This window comes from Leopardus geoffroyi, chromosome B4, assembly GCF_018350155.1.
Source record: "Leopardus geoffroyi isolate Oge1 chromosome B4, O.geoffroyi_Oge1_pat1.0, whole genome shotgun sequence".
Classification (NCBI taxonomy): domain Eukaryota; kingdom Metazoa; phylum Chordata; class Mammalia; order Carnivora; family Felidae; genus Leopardus; species Leopardus geoffroyi.
The window spans coordinates 5,127,572-5,141,801 of NC_059341.1; the positions used below are offsets into that span (position 1 = coordinate 5,127,572).

General features: G+C 45.2%; 2 protein-coding genes across 7 annotated transcripts in view; one reads left to right on the forward strand and one right to left on the reverse strand.

Moving 5' to 3' along the window:
- Nucleotides 1-14,230, forward strand: part of FBH1 (F-box DNA helicase 1) — a 172,179-nt gene that overhangs the window by 56,515 nt on the left and 101,434 nt on the right. The gene's annotated exons all lie outside the window — the stretch shown is intronic.
- Nucleotides 1-14,230, reverse strand: part of IL15RA (interleukin 15 receptor subunit alpha) — a 62,513-nt gene that overhangs the window by 5,541 nt on the left and 42,742 nt on the right. For 4 of the 6 annotated variants that reach the window (XM_045464170.1, XM_045464175.1, XM_045464174.1 and 1 more), the window contains 2 exons: nt 10,654-10,726; nt 5,600-7,945 (listed from right to left, as the gene is read on the reverse strand). In XM_045464170.1, the coding sequence (XP_045320126.1) occupies nt 7,774-7,945; nt 10,654-10,726 (245 nt within the window). In that variant the 3' untranslated portion in view covers nt 5,600-7,773. Of the gene's footprint in view, nt 1-5,599; nt 7,946-10,653; nt 10,727-14,230 lie in introns of those variants that run through there. The other 2 variants (XR_006708949.1, XM_045464173.1) reach the window with 1 other exon arrangement.

The following is a 14,230-nucleotide window of genomic DNA, read 5'->3' on the forward strand; positions in this document are numbered from 1 at the left end:
GCGGGGACCTTTCTCCCTACCCTCTGTTCTACCTCTGCTCAGCCAGTTCCCCATGTTAGGGTCTGTTAGAATATCCCTACTTTCTATTACCGAATTCATAACCGGATTTTGTATCACTTTTTGGGCCGTAACCCAAAATAAAGACTCTAAAAGGCATTGAACAAAAAATGTTATGATTTTACCCAGGGTCTTTTGCCTCTGTCATTCTTTGTGTCCGCTTTGCCCCAGCTGACTTCTCTGTTGTTTGCAGAAGTTTGGGGCACTGTGTCCAGATGCAGCAGTGACAGAAGAAAACCTGTGTCTTCTGTGTCTCTCAGGAGTGGGAAAACCTTTCCCAGAAGCTTCCCTAGCTGACCTCACACCTCACTGGTCAGAACTGGGTCACCTACCCGTTCCTAAACCAATCACTAAGGAAGGGGATGGCTTTACGTAATCAGCAGTTGCTTTCCTGGAGTTTGAAACGTCATCTTCCTCTGATGCGCGTGGCTGTGTGGACAAGACTAAAGACCTATGTGTTTGAGGAGGAAGGAGAGGGGGAGAGGGGTAGGCAGCCCAGCACCTGGCTGTACAGTATATAAACACATCTCAGTTACAAAACACCTCCTACGTGGTAGACACACTTAGGACCTCATGTGCCTTATTCCATGAGGTCTCCACAACTAAGCGGGAGGAACAGTGGCAGAACAGATTCTGGAGTGGCGGGCCCAGGCTGTGGCGCTCGGCAGCATGTAGGTGAGAGCTTGGGCTCAAACTCAAGTGCTGCATCCAAACCCATGGTATTTCCGCTACTGCCATGGGAATGGTTGGAACAGCCACTCTTCAAAAAAAAAAAACAAAAAAAAACCAAAAAACAACTATGTTTCTTAACAGCCAAGTGCATAGAAGGCTTTCAGATGTTCTCAGCCATGGAATTCTCCAAATCTGACTCCTAGTTAAAGAGTATAGCAGCTGTAATTAGATGGGACTCAGGGTGGCAACTAGAACGTTTTCTTTTTTTTCTTTTAATTTTTTTTTTTTAAGTTTATTTATTTTTGACAGAGACAGAGTGCGAGCATGAGCTGGGGAGGTGCAGAGAGAGAGAGGGAGACACAGAATCCGAAGCAGGCTCCAGGCTCCAAGCTGTCAGCACAGAGCCTGACGCGGGGCTCGAACTCATGAACCGTGAGATCGTGACCTGGGCTGAAGTCGGATGCTTAACTGACTGAGCCACCCAGGCGCCCCTAACTAGAATGTTTTCTAAGCTTCCCCTCCCCCCAGTAGCACCCAAGGTGCTTCTGGAAACCAAGGCTTCTCGAAACATGCTGAGACATCAGCAGCCACTTGCAGCCAGGCAGCCCTCGACCACTAGGAATTAGAGCAGCTTGTGTGCCCTCCAGGTCACCTTTCCTCAAAGGGGGTTTTGAAGATGACACACTTATTTTGTACTTCATGCTTTTGGCTCTCTGCCCAGAGAATTGAAAAAACACCCCTGGAAAGGTAACCATCTGCGTTCGCGGTGATGGTGTCTACCAGAAAGGGGCTGTTGGGTAGGGCCAGTGATGTGGGGGAAGACCCCAGTGTTCTGATCGCATTCAAGCCCTGCGAGCCCTTTGCTCTTAAAGGCTCCTTTTGTTCCAGTTTGTTGAACATGTAGTTGCTGAGCAATCTTCCTGGAGCCCCCGCTCGGAATCTGCCATCTGCCTGACTCGCTCCTGTCAGCCCCACAGACAGTCCGTCCACCAGCCGCCTCACTCTTCCTTTTCTGAACGTACCATTCCCTGCTTGTTTCTGTTTATTTAAGTCTCGTCCATCCTTCATCACAAGTCCCATTACATCTAAAATGCTTCTCAAGCATCCAGCCCTTTTAGTAATTTCTTCCTTCCCTGAACTAATGTAACATTACTGCGTTCATGACTCACGTGGCATATACAGCGACTGAACTTGTGGTGTGAGGTTTTTGTTATTTTTTAATGTTTATTTATTTGTGAGGGGGGCTGGTGGGAGAGGGAATGCACACGCTAGCGGGGGAGGGGCAGAGAGAGAGGGAGACAGAATCTGAAGCAGGCTTCAGGCTCTGAGCTGACAGCTCAGAACGTGGGGCTCGAACCCATGAACCTCGAGATCATGACCTGAGCCGAAATCAAGAATCCGACACTTAACTGACTGAGCTACCCAGGCACACCTGTTTTGCTTTGTTTTGATAGATCTTTCTTTTTGGCCAGGCTGTAGGCATGTCAAGGATAAGTACTAGGTTTTCAATTTCAGCATCTCTAGTGTCTAGAGAAAGAGGGGAGAGACACATGCCCTTTACAGAACACTTTCGAATGTCTCTTTTGATCCTCACCTACATGAGAAGGACAATACGTGTGTTATCTCCACTTCAAAGATGGAATGTCAGTCTGTGTAATGTAAGGGATTCTTCCAAGGTGAAGAGGCCAGCAAATGGTAGGAGGACAGCTTGGCCTCAGGTTTTCTAAGTCCTGTGCTCCTTCTACTGCACAAAGGTAGTATTAAGCAAATGCCACATTTATAGGGCACATAATGTCATAGGAGCTCAGAGGTAGATGATCTTGTATGTTTGGGTAGTTCATGAAGGCCTCCTGGAGAAGGTAGAAATCGAGCTGCTTCTTGAACAGTAGGTTGGACGAATGACTGAGTATGGCAAAAGACTGACAGATGAGTTGAGACTGTGAGCAATGTGCCCAGCCCACGAGGACACAGTGGGACAGTTCCCGGGAAGCACTGGGAAGTGCAGCGAGGGAGGCAGCATGGAGCGGGGTTCTGGAAGGCCTATGTGGGAGCTGAGTCTCCACTCTTGCAGACCAGGAGTGGGGGGTGGGTCTCTAGGAGAATAAGCATCCTCCTGCAAGAGGGCTCCTCAGCCAAGGAAGTAGGAGCACCATTACTGGACAGAACCGGGGCTGCTTCTGAGGACAGATGGGGTAAGTGGGAAGTGGGGATACCGGAACCCTCTGAATTTTCCCCCGTATCTTCATTCCAGTGTTACCCAATCAGTGCTCTGCCTTTCAGCTGAGAAACCTGGCAGGGCTGTAAACTCAGCTACTGTTACTCAACAGCATGAGGATTCAGAATCTTAAGTTGGGTCTCCAGCCCTCTTGGCCTTGATCTCTGAAGGATGACATTCAGCCTGGCTCTAGAAGCCTCTAGGTTTCAGTCTGTGGCTTGAATTGAGACTTTGAGGATTTGAGCTTGTTACTCTCTTTTCTAAATCATTCACTGCCACTGATAGTGGCCACCCATCGGCGGCCTTGGGTTTCCTTACCCATAGTGTTTTAGGATGGCAGCAGCTTGATTTCTACCTTCTCCAGGACTTCATGAACTACCCAAATGTACATGCGGTCTCCAAGAGCTGGGCCTTCTGTGGGCGTGCTGTGTCAGGTAACTTCCAGGGAACTCCTTCTCGGCGTGCTGTGGGCTGCTAGGTTCCCACCTCAGAATATCAGCAGGATTTCCACTACTTTCTACCCTCCTGAGGGCAGATATCCTCATTTCCCTACTCCTCTGTAATTTGCAATGTGCTATCTTGGCACCGAATTCCCTATCGGTTAGGAACTTTTCAGTGACAAGTAATGACAATGGAATCTGTCCTAAGGGAAAAAGAAAACGAACGTCGGGGACCATAGAACCATGGGGAGTTGGAGGATTCGGTTGCAAAAATGGATTGAGACTAAAGCCAAAATCTGCTGAGCCAAGAAACAGGATGACAACCATCCAATGGGGTTGAAGCATCGCCAGGTGCTGCTTTTTAAGTTCTGTTGTGCTCATTCATTCCGTATTCAAGTTTCTGAGTGCTAACTAGGTGAGGGTGTCTGGTGGGCCTGGGTTGGAGCTGCACACCCCCGTGGGAACAGGAGAGGGGATATCCGCCTCTAGGCTGGTGGGCAGTAAGGCCCTCCCACACAGTAAGCACAATGGTGGGCCCCCAAAATTGTAGAAGAAGGAGTGTTATATCCCAGGTAGCTAAAAACAACAGAAGAATGGGTAGATTTACAGATAGGCCCCAAGGGGAGAAAAGCATGAACCAGACTTCCACGTACATGTAGTGTCATACGTTCATAAATTCTGGGAAAATAAATTCCCACAGGCTTGTGGGAAAACAAGTAAACTCAAGATTCTCCTAACATTCTTGATATTCTGAGGCCAAGACGTGGCAGTCTCAGCTAATAGTAAAGGTCATTCCTTGGTGAAGAAAATGGATTGGGCAGTTAGAAACATGGAGAGATCCTTACATGTGCTCTTTTGGTCCCTGTCCTCTTACTTCCTAATGTCTAGAAGAAGGTTTAAAAAGAAGAGAGTAAAAATCTTATTTATTGATCACGAAAAAGCAAGACAAAGTAACAAAGATGAAGGGCAATCAATTTTCTTCATGGCAAATATTGTGGAAGACAGGAAATGAGAGAGGAGAAAACAATGTGAATGACTCAGATTTGCAGCCAGCTGACAGATGTCGTCTGGGCTAAAGGCTTACCGGTTGTAGAACTTTCAAATCCTTTTGAGTCCTATCTACTTTTTCCACTAAAAAAAAAAAAATAATAATAAAAAGACTGACTCTTAGTACCTTGTGGGTATCCCTGGATTCGTTTGTTAATTCATGCATCTGACATTTATTGGCATTTACTGAGTGCCAAATATCGAAAGACAAATTGCATTTCTTTGATGGCTCTGGAAGGTATTGTGGTAGATAGTCTCCAAAGATGGCTTCCATTGATTCATTTTGTTGTTGAACCCCCACCCCCACCCCGCCCCTTGAACCTGGCTGCCTGGTGACTTGCTCTGGCCAATAAAATGCAACAGAAGTGACGTGTGGCAGTCCCTAGCCTTTAAGGGGTCTGGCAGTTGCTTCTTTCAGTTACCATGTAACAGTCTGATCACCCGATGGCCACCATGCTGTGAGGAAGCCCCAGCCAGCCCGGAAGAGTGCTGGTGCACCTGGTGAGCCAGCAAAGCCTTCTTAGACCTTGCAGCCCAGCCCAGCCCAGCCCAGCCACGCTGAATGCAGCCCAGTGAGTGCATCTAGTTGATGCCACATAAGCACCGGCTGAGCCCAGTTGGCCCCCAGAGATAACAGTGGTAGCTGAAAGCTTCCGTGATTTGTTTTGCAGCAACAGATGAGTGGAGGAAGTAGCATGATACCAGGTCAGTTGGCAGGACCTTCCCAGGTGGAAGGGATCTGAGGCTTTCAGGTAGCATGGTGGTGATTCTGGAGAACTCTGGTGTGCAGCCTACTGGTAGGGGGGAGGTGGGAGGGATTAGGAAGGGCCCCTGATGCAAGGGAAGAGGTGCGCCTCAGACCCCGACTGGGTACTGCTTACTGCTTACTGCTTACTTACACCTGCCCTTCCGTAGGTTGTCGCTACTCTCTGGGCACTCCTGCTCACTTCCAGGTCCCATGTGTACTCCCAACCGAACCCTCGGGGTATCGGTCAAGTTCTGTTTATGTGTAAAATGGGGATAGAACTCTGAGGCAAGTGCTTGGCACTGACAGGGAAGGATGGGGAGACTGGATGCAGAAAGACAAGAGGCTGAGTGTCACCAACATCACCTCCTTTATAGCTGTGCCTGAGAACAGGCTACCCTGTGTCAGAGAATATTGCCATACTTCAGTTAAGAGCATTTTAATTTATTTATCCAGCATTTGGTAATCACCTGCAGGGCACTGCATCAGTCCCTGAAAATTCAAAGATGAAAACAGTTCCTAATTTCAAGATGTCCATCACTGCTCAGGGGGTAAATTCTGGGGCCGTGGTGTGTTTTGGCATCATACAAGTTACTTAAACGTGTCCCTAGGAGGACTGTACCACCCAGTAGGAGAATTCATTTTACCTCTTCACTTAAAAAACAAACAAAAAAAAACCCACTTGATTTATTTATTCACCCTCACCCTCCTGGCCTCCATCCTTCCAGACCTCAGCTCCACCCGATGCTGCTTGCTTCTGGGTCTAGATCTACTTTTCTAGATCTATTTTTTTGTCGTGCAATTTCCCCAGCTTGAACTTGGTTGGTGCCTCATGGATCACAGACTTATTCTGTGATGGACCTGAACCAGGTGATTCTACAGCTTAGAAATGGGCCGCCCAGAGGTCATCGTATTATTTTCCAAAGATGACAGTGAAGTGGAACCGCAGACCCATGAAGTGGCCATGTGACTCACCCCTCGTACAGCCACAGACACCTTTCAGAATTCTGGCTCTGCTGAACATCTGCCAGCTTGTGTGTGTGTGTGTAAGTTGTGTCTTCTGTCAGATTGGTTTTTAAGACAAGGGTCAAACTCTTAAAACTTCTTATAAAGAACAAAATGGATCCAGTTAATGGTGAACTCCAGAAACGCAGGGCTGAAGAGAGAAGCAAAAAGTTGCAACAGTCAGGTTCAGGATAATCAAGTATGGAGCCCGACGGCAATGAACATGGCTCAGCTCGTGCGTGGCAGTGAGTTTCCTCTCGTTCGAAAAGAGAATCGCAGAGAGTGAAAAAGGGTGTGGCTCTAAAATCCCAACTCTGGCCATTTGAAATTCCTACCCTTCCTTCCCTTTTGATGAAACCATCTAAAGTGATGACGGGAAGTTGGTAAGGAATGGATACTTTGAGAGCTTCTGGAGGCACGGGGATGCTTGCTGCTGTAGCCTGTGCCCCACTTCCCCGATACTGGCGGTGGCTCCCTGGCTGCCCCCTGGCTGTGCGGGAGGCGGCTCATGGCCCATTTATAGTGGGGACTGCTCCTCTCCTACCCCACTGCCCTTCCTAAATTTCATCCAAGCTGGCATCAGTGGAGCCATGTGACCTTGGGCAAGTCAACTGCTATCGGCCTCAATTTTCTCATTGATAAAAGGAGGAGGTGAGATCAGGCCTGTGATTTTATAAATACATGTTCTAAAGGAAAGAAAGAGAACAACACAGGGAAAGAGATTGTGTGCACCAGGCACACCTGGACCATAACCTGTTGCTTCTCACATGGAGGTCTTATTAGAGGTTTTCCAGAACTGAGATCAGATCCAGATTTAGGCAAGATTTTTTTTTTTCTACTTTTAGAAAGAGAGGCCAAGCTCTACCATTTGGGGCTCTGTATTCCCCTGCTTTCTCCTTTTTTTTCTTTGTGGTATGTTTCTCCTCAGTGATTCTTTCAGTGCACTATTTTTTTTTTTTGTATTGAAAATAGACATTTTGTTTATACAAGGTACAATTTCAAAATAACAGTTATAAAATATGTAGCTATAATTGACAAGGAGTATAAATAGAAAAACGTATATATGGGAAATGTCACTGAGTTCAGTTTCCTTCTTTCTGAATCCTTAAACCAAGAGGACTCACTGGGCACAGTACCTCTTTGCTCCTTTTCAGTGCATGCAGAGCACCTAACTGGAGAGACGGTGGTTAGGAGCTACGATGACGTTGTCATCCTCGCAGCCGTCTCATAAGCCAGGAGGAGCCGCATAATTCTCTTCCAGCCGCAGGTGTATTTACTTCTCTTCTTTGTGAACTGCAAGTAGGGATGCGGGATGGAATAGTCAAGCTGATGAGCTCTCCTGAATAAATGTCTTAATGAAGTAAAAGGAAGGCCGAGGTGTCCAGCCACTCCCAGGAAAGCTTCAAGTGCCAGGACTTTAGGAAGTCAGCCCTACTCCTGAGACAGGGCATCCTGAGACTGGAGAGGCTACAAATACAGGAGGTGTCTCGGCTGGCCACAGTCGATAAAATGACACCAACATGTTTGTTTTATCATCCTGATGGGCTCTTTGCTGGCACCCAACACCTGAGTCTTTCCTTGGACCTCTTCGGCTAGGGAAGAGTTGGCATCCTTGCTTCAGCCTTGGCTGCCCTCAGCTTCCCCCTGGAGTTTCCTAGGTTGTGTGCTTGGTTTTCTGCATCCTCGTCTCTGCCGTTGGTTCCCCCAGTCATTGGTATCTCTTCCATGTTCTCCATTGCAACAGTGCATATCTGTGAAGTTTGCCTGTAAAGCAGGTAATTCACAGGTTTTGAAAAGAGGAGAGGGTTGTCTGCAAACCGAGTCAACAGATGGTTCCTATTGAACACTCAGATGGAGAAGGCCTAGATCGCTTCCATTCACAGATGGAATTTAAACCTTAGTTTGGTATTTTAACGCCCTCATCCGCTAAATATTCACCATGCTGTTGGAGCCACTCACCCCCTCTTTTCCCTCTGCTAAATAGCAGTAGTCAAATGGCAGGAACAAAAAGGAAAGAGTCCTGGGAGCCTGGGGAAGCCAGACAAGATCATCTTGATAAAAATGATGCGATATTTATAAAGCTTTTAAAACAGTTCTTGGCACTTTGTATTAATATATTAATCAGTTCCTGAGTCACCAAGAGTAGGGGAGGCAGAGTCTTAATTCCACATGTTTCCCTGTCACTGTTTTTTTAGGCCCTGAGTTTCTGGGTCAGCAGTTTTCTTCCATGGATTATATAATGTACCTCTTAAGGATAGGCAAGTCTAGGGCATTTCAGAGTAAACACTTTGAATCCAAACAAAACCAAAACGTCAATTTGAAGAGCTATATCCACCCTAAGCTCACTGCAGTTACTGTTTACAATAGCCAAGATACGGAAGCAACCTAAGTGTCCGTTGACTGATGAATGGGTGAAGAAATGCTATGTAGATACAATGGAATATTACTCAGCCATAAAAAAGAATGACATCCTGCCATTTGCAGCAACACAAATGGACCTAGAGGGCATTATGCTATGTGAAATAAGTCAGACAGAGAAAGACAGATACCATATGATTTCACTTATATGTGGAACCTAGAAAACAAACATGGACAAACAAAACAAACACACGTGTGGGTACAGAGAACAAACTGGTGGTTGCTAGAGGTGAGGGGCTAGTGGCCAGCAGGGGAAATAGGTGAAGGGGATTAAGAGGTACAGACTTCAGTTATAAATTAAATCATGGGGATGTCATGTACAGCATGGGGAATGTAGTCAATGATATTTGTAATAACTTTGTACCGTGTCGGGTAGTAAGCAGACTTAGCATGGGGATCATATCATAATTCATAAAAATACTGAATCACTATGATGTACACCTGAAACGAATTGGATATTGCATGTCAACCATACTTCAATAAAAAAATAATACAGTACATGAGCACTTTGAGCTCCTTGGAGTGAAAGCTAGACTATGGATCAGGACTCTAGGCCAATGTACTAAAAATAATTTGCTAAAAGCCAATTTGTTGAGTGACAAATCTACCTAATAACGTACTTGCAAAAAAAGAACTTTATGGCAAAGAATTGATTCACCAAATGACCAAGTAGTTATTATGCTTTTCATTATGCTTTTCAGGTTTATCAATTCTTCTTAAAGATACATTTATGAATATTTCCTTATTATAGTCAGTGAATATTGATATTTTCATCTTATAAGCATACTTATTAGCCATATATACCAAATATACAAAGTCTTTTAAGATTCTCTTTTTAATGTATTCTTAAAAAAGACTATGTATACTTTTAAGTCAATATAGTTACTCATTATAATCTCTTAAGAATGTAGCTCCAAATACAACAGCTCATGTGGAAATTTAGTTACAGTGATATTTTGAAAATCCTTTAAAAGTCATTTTTGATTTTGCCAGCATTTGAGCATTTTTGGGATTGTTTTGACAGATTTTTGAGTAACACATCAAACTTGGTGTGTTAATTTCTAAACGATCTGTGAGGTTTCTGGCACCTCTTTTGGTTGAGATGGTATTACCAGCTTTTGAAGATTGATGTGAATATTTAGGTGACTTTTTCGTTGTGGCTTTATAGCAGTATTTCATGGAATATTCATGTTGCCAAAGTCAGGCTCAAAGGATGATATAATCTTTATACTGATAAATTTAGCAAAGAATATTTTATGACTAGTGACTAAATAGTTTCAGCAAACTTGATTTCCATTGTTCATTGTGTAATGCTGAGGAAGGATCCAGAACAGCCATAGCAATATGGAATGCTGGAACACTGGTTAATTAATAGGAGTATAAAATTAAGACTAATATGCCATTTGAGGCTTTAATGAAAATGATACAAGTACCTAAAGAGTAGAAAAATAATGAAAACTCTGGGGCACCTGGGTGGCTCAGTTGGGTGAGCATCCGACTTCGGCTCAGGTCGTGATCTCATGGTTCATGGGCTGGAGCCCCGTGTCGGGCTCTATGCTGACAGCTCAGAGCCTGGAGCCTGCTTCGGATTCTGTGTCTCCCTCTCTCTGCCCCTACCCCAGTCATGCTCTGTCTGTCTCTCTCAAAAATGAATAAACATTTAAAAAATATATAAAAACTCAAATTTCAGCCAGTGGCAGAAGATGTACTCTACCCATGAAATGTATATATTGCAAGAAAATATACTTGTGAACGTAGCGTGAGAGCTGCATCCCCATCAACTTAGTTATTTGGCACGCTTTCCTTCCAAAAAGGAAAGAAAACTTTTCTGTTTCTGACTGGGGGCCTGCGGACTGTCTTGGAAAAAGTGAGGGGTGTCCCAGAGCTGGCTCCCCTTTGGGCCAGTACAGAAGGGGGTACGTACAAGAGCCTGCCTCAGTAGCCGGGAAAGGGGTCCTTCCTTTGCGAGGGCAGGCCCGGAGTCTTTACGGTGCCGCTCTTTTCTCGGAGGAAGAGCAGAGTCTCGTCCAGCGTGATTCTCTTGCTCTACTCACCTGGATCTTTTGTAACACACCAGAAGTCCCACACATACTACACAGAGCACAGCGACAGGCATGACGATGGCCGCTGTAAGAGAGCAGAAGTGAGCCGTCATGCCAGAAGTCCCGGGAGCAGGTTCACTTCTAAGAACTGGACAGTGTATGGTTCACCTTCCTGCAGAGAGATCCGAATGCCTTCCCAGCCAGCTTACTGTTGTTAACATTTCTCGAGTTCTCTGCGGCCCAGTGCACTCTACTGGTGGGCCAAAAGTCCATGCTTTCCCCACCAACGCCACCGGTGTAAACCGTACCTGTTCACGTTGTCCCCATCCCCTGCTCCTAATCCCATCCTTCCCAACAAGAGAGACACGGTGACAGGATGAGAAGGGAAGGCAAAAGCCTCAGAGTTCAAGGGCTGGGGTGGGACTGTGCAGACAAGAAGCCATATCTGCTACGAAAGCCACAGTCAGCGGACAGGGCGAGGGTCCTCCTCAGCTGTCCCTGAGACATCCTCTCCTTTTTCGTCAGTTTCACAGAATGCTGATTTAGAAACCACAGCATGCAATGTAGCATATCTTCCAATTTCACCCGTGTTGTTGTTTTTATTTGCCTGTATTGTTTTTTGTTTTTTGTTTTTTTTCTTGGCAACTATGGTGAGGAAGACGGTAAGGAGAATGAGGTGGTGTTCTAAGAGAGGTGTTACAGGTAAGAGGAGAATAAGATAATGGCTGAGGAAAAGGGAAAGATCCTGTTTTGGGCAAGTTGGAAGGCAGGGTCTGGAGTGGTGGGAGGCCAGTGGCTCTCGGCCATTTGAGATTTATTAGACAAGATAGGAACAGTGGGATCTCCTGGTAGCAAGAGGGCTTAGTCAGAGGACATAGTGAACCTTTTTTTTTTTAATGTTTCATTTATTTTTGAGACAGAGACAGAGCATGAGCAGGGGAGGGGCAGAGAGAGAGGGAGACACAGAATCCGAAACAGGCTCCAGGCTCTGAGCTGTCAGCACAGAGTCTCATACGGGGCTCAAACCCACGAACCGTGAGATCACGACCTGAGCCAAAGTCAGACGCTTAATTGACTGAACCCCAGGCACCCCTGTAGTAGTGTTTAAAACAATTTTTAGGGGCACGTGGGTGGCTCAGTTAAGCGACCAACTTCGCTCACGTCATGATCTCACTGTGTCTCCCTCTCTCTCTGACTCTCCCCCTGCTCACTCTCTCTCTCTCTCTCAAAAATAAATAAACATTAAAAAACCACAATTTTTATATTAATCTCAATCTCTTATTAATAGAAAAATTAAATAAACTAGTAAATAAAATATATCCATCCAATGGAATATCATTCAGCTTTTAAAAATTATGAAATGAGGGGCGCCTGGGTGGCTCAGTTGGTTAAGCGTCCAACTTCATCTCAGGTCATGATCTCACTGTCCATGGGTTCGAGCCCCATGTTGGGCTCTGTGCTGACAGCTCGGAGCCTGGAGCCTGCTTCGGATTCTGTGTCTCCCTCTCTCTCTGCCCCTCCCCTGCTCACGCTCTGTTTCTCTCTGTCTCAAAAATAAATAAAAACATTAAAAAAATGTTTTTTAATTATGAAATAAATCTGTATTTATTAACATGGAAAGATGTCCACAATATATTAAGTGAAAAAAGCTGGTTGAGATAAAAATGAACCAAAAAAGAATCTCCAGTAGGCCAGATGTATGTCCATATGCACAGGACAGCCTTGAAGGATAGATCCCAAAGTATTAAGTCATGGTGGAATTGTAGATAATCTTTACTTTCTTTTTGAAAACAAATTTCCTCTTTTCCTGACGTTGTTGACACGATACTGTCATCAGAAGACAGTAAAGTTGTAAAAGCAAAACTACCTGTGCCTAAGTAAATAAAAATAAAATAGAAAAGTCCCAGAGGAAATAACGGGAAACATGGCAAATGAGTGAGAGATGGTTTGAGTTTTCAGACTTAACATTAATCATCATTATGACTAAAAACCAGAAATAAATTTCTAGGCAGAGGTGGTGTACCCTAGGGTAAACTATTTCTTCACACTGACTAATAGGCTTGTTATGCATTTACTGTCCACGGAGGGATTTATTGGAAAAGGCCAGCTGATGTTAACTATGGTTCTACTTTCATAATGCGTCTTCCTGTTTCTTCTGAATGAGAATAGAATCTGCAGACTCCAAGTCCAGGGAGGGGAGGGCTCTTGAGCCAACGATACGACAGAGCAGTTTGAATTCAGTGACAAACTCAGATCCTTGGCCTCTTCCTCAATTATATCCAGGCAAACTGAGTAAAGAAACCGATACCAAAATCACTAAAATGATAGGTAAACATATCAACTGGCAAGTTCCCCACCCTTTGGTGTTTCCTCGCAGGGTGCATGGGCTGGAGAAAAAGGAAGACAGAGAGGTCTGGTGAGCCAGAGGACAACAGAGGAGGATTTGAGTTGGGGGAGGGAGGAGAAAGAGTGGATTATTGCTTGGGAGGCCGAGAAAGGCCAGTAACTCCCTGCCCTGCCTTCATCCTACAGCGCATGCGGGTCTGACGTAAGAGGTGGCCTTGGCAGCCAGTGGCCACTGTCCAGTGTGGATGATGAAAATGTCCCCTGAGAATATGGGGACTCACCATTCCTTAGCAGTCCCTGCAAACTAGGTCAGCCAAGGAGTGCTATTTGCCATGTGGCCATGACCAGAGTGCTGGTGTGCCTGTGTCCGAGGAAGGCAGTTTTGAAGTAAGAATATCAATTCATTATTCCTGGGCAGTGTTTCTCTGCTGTCTGTTACTGTGCTAAGCACATAACAAGTGTTGGATTCAGAGTAGGCACTTAATAAACACGTAATTGATTGAATTAAACCCTTAAGGGTCCATAAATTGAAGTACTTCTGACCTGCTGTTTGCTTCTCAATGAGAAATCTGCATTTTATTGCAACTTAGGACCAATGTGGCACCAAGTAGAACTCGATTTATATTGAATAAACAGACGAATGATACAGAGCTAGCTCGTATTAAAGGCTGAGCATATCAACTGCAGCAAATTTATTTCTGATATGAAAGACGAGAGGTATGACAGTTTGAAAATCTAACTCTTCCCTCCCAGCATGTTAAAGGGACGTGGCAGGGTGAACACTTGTCCTAGGCGACATTCTACCTTTTTATTTTACAATCGGGAGTCCTCAAGAATAGCCTAGCCAAGGATTGGAGACCAGATAGTTAGAATGAATGAATGAAATTATTGATTAAAAAGGCTGCCAAGTGAGCCTGTAGATATTTAAGACAATGAAATGATGAATCACACTTCCTAAACATTTATTAATAAATGTCCAAGTCCTCAACTTCACTTATTCATTTGCTGTTTATTAGGCATCTACCATTTACCATTTTCTGTTGAACTAAAAAAAAAAAGCAACTTTTAAAAGCTGTGATAGGGGCGCCTGGGTGGCGCAGTCGGTTAAGCGTCCAACTTCAGCCAGGTCACGATCTCGCGGTCTGTGAGTTCGAGCCCCGCGTCGGGCTCTGGGCTGATGGCTCAGAGCCTGGAGCCTGTTTCCGATTCTGTGTCTCCCTCTCTCTCTGCCCCTCCCCCGTTC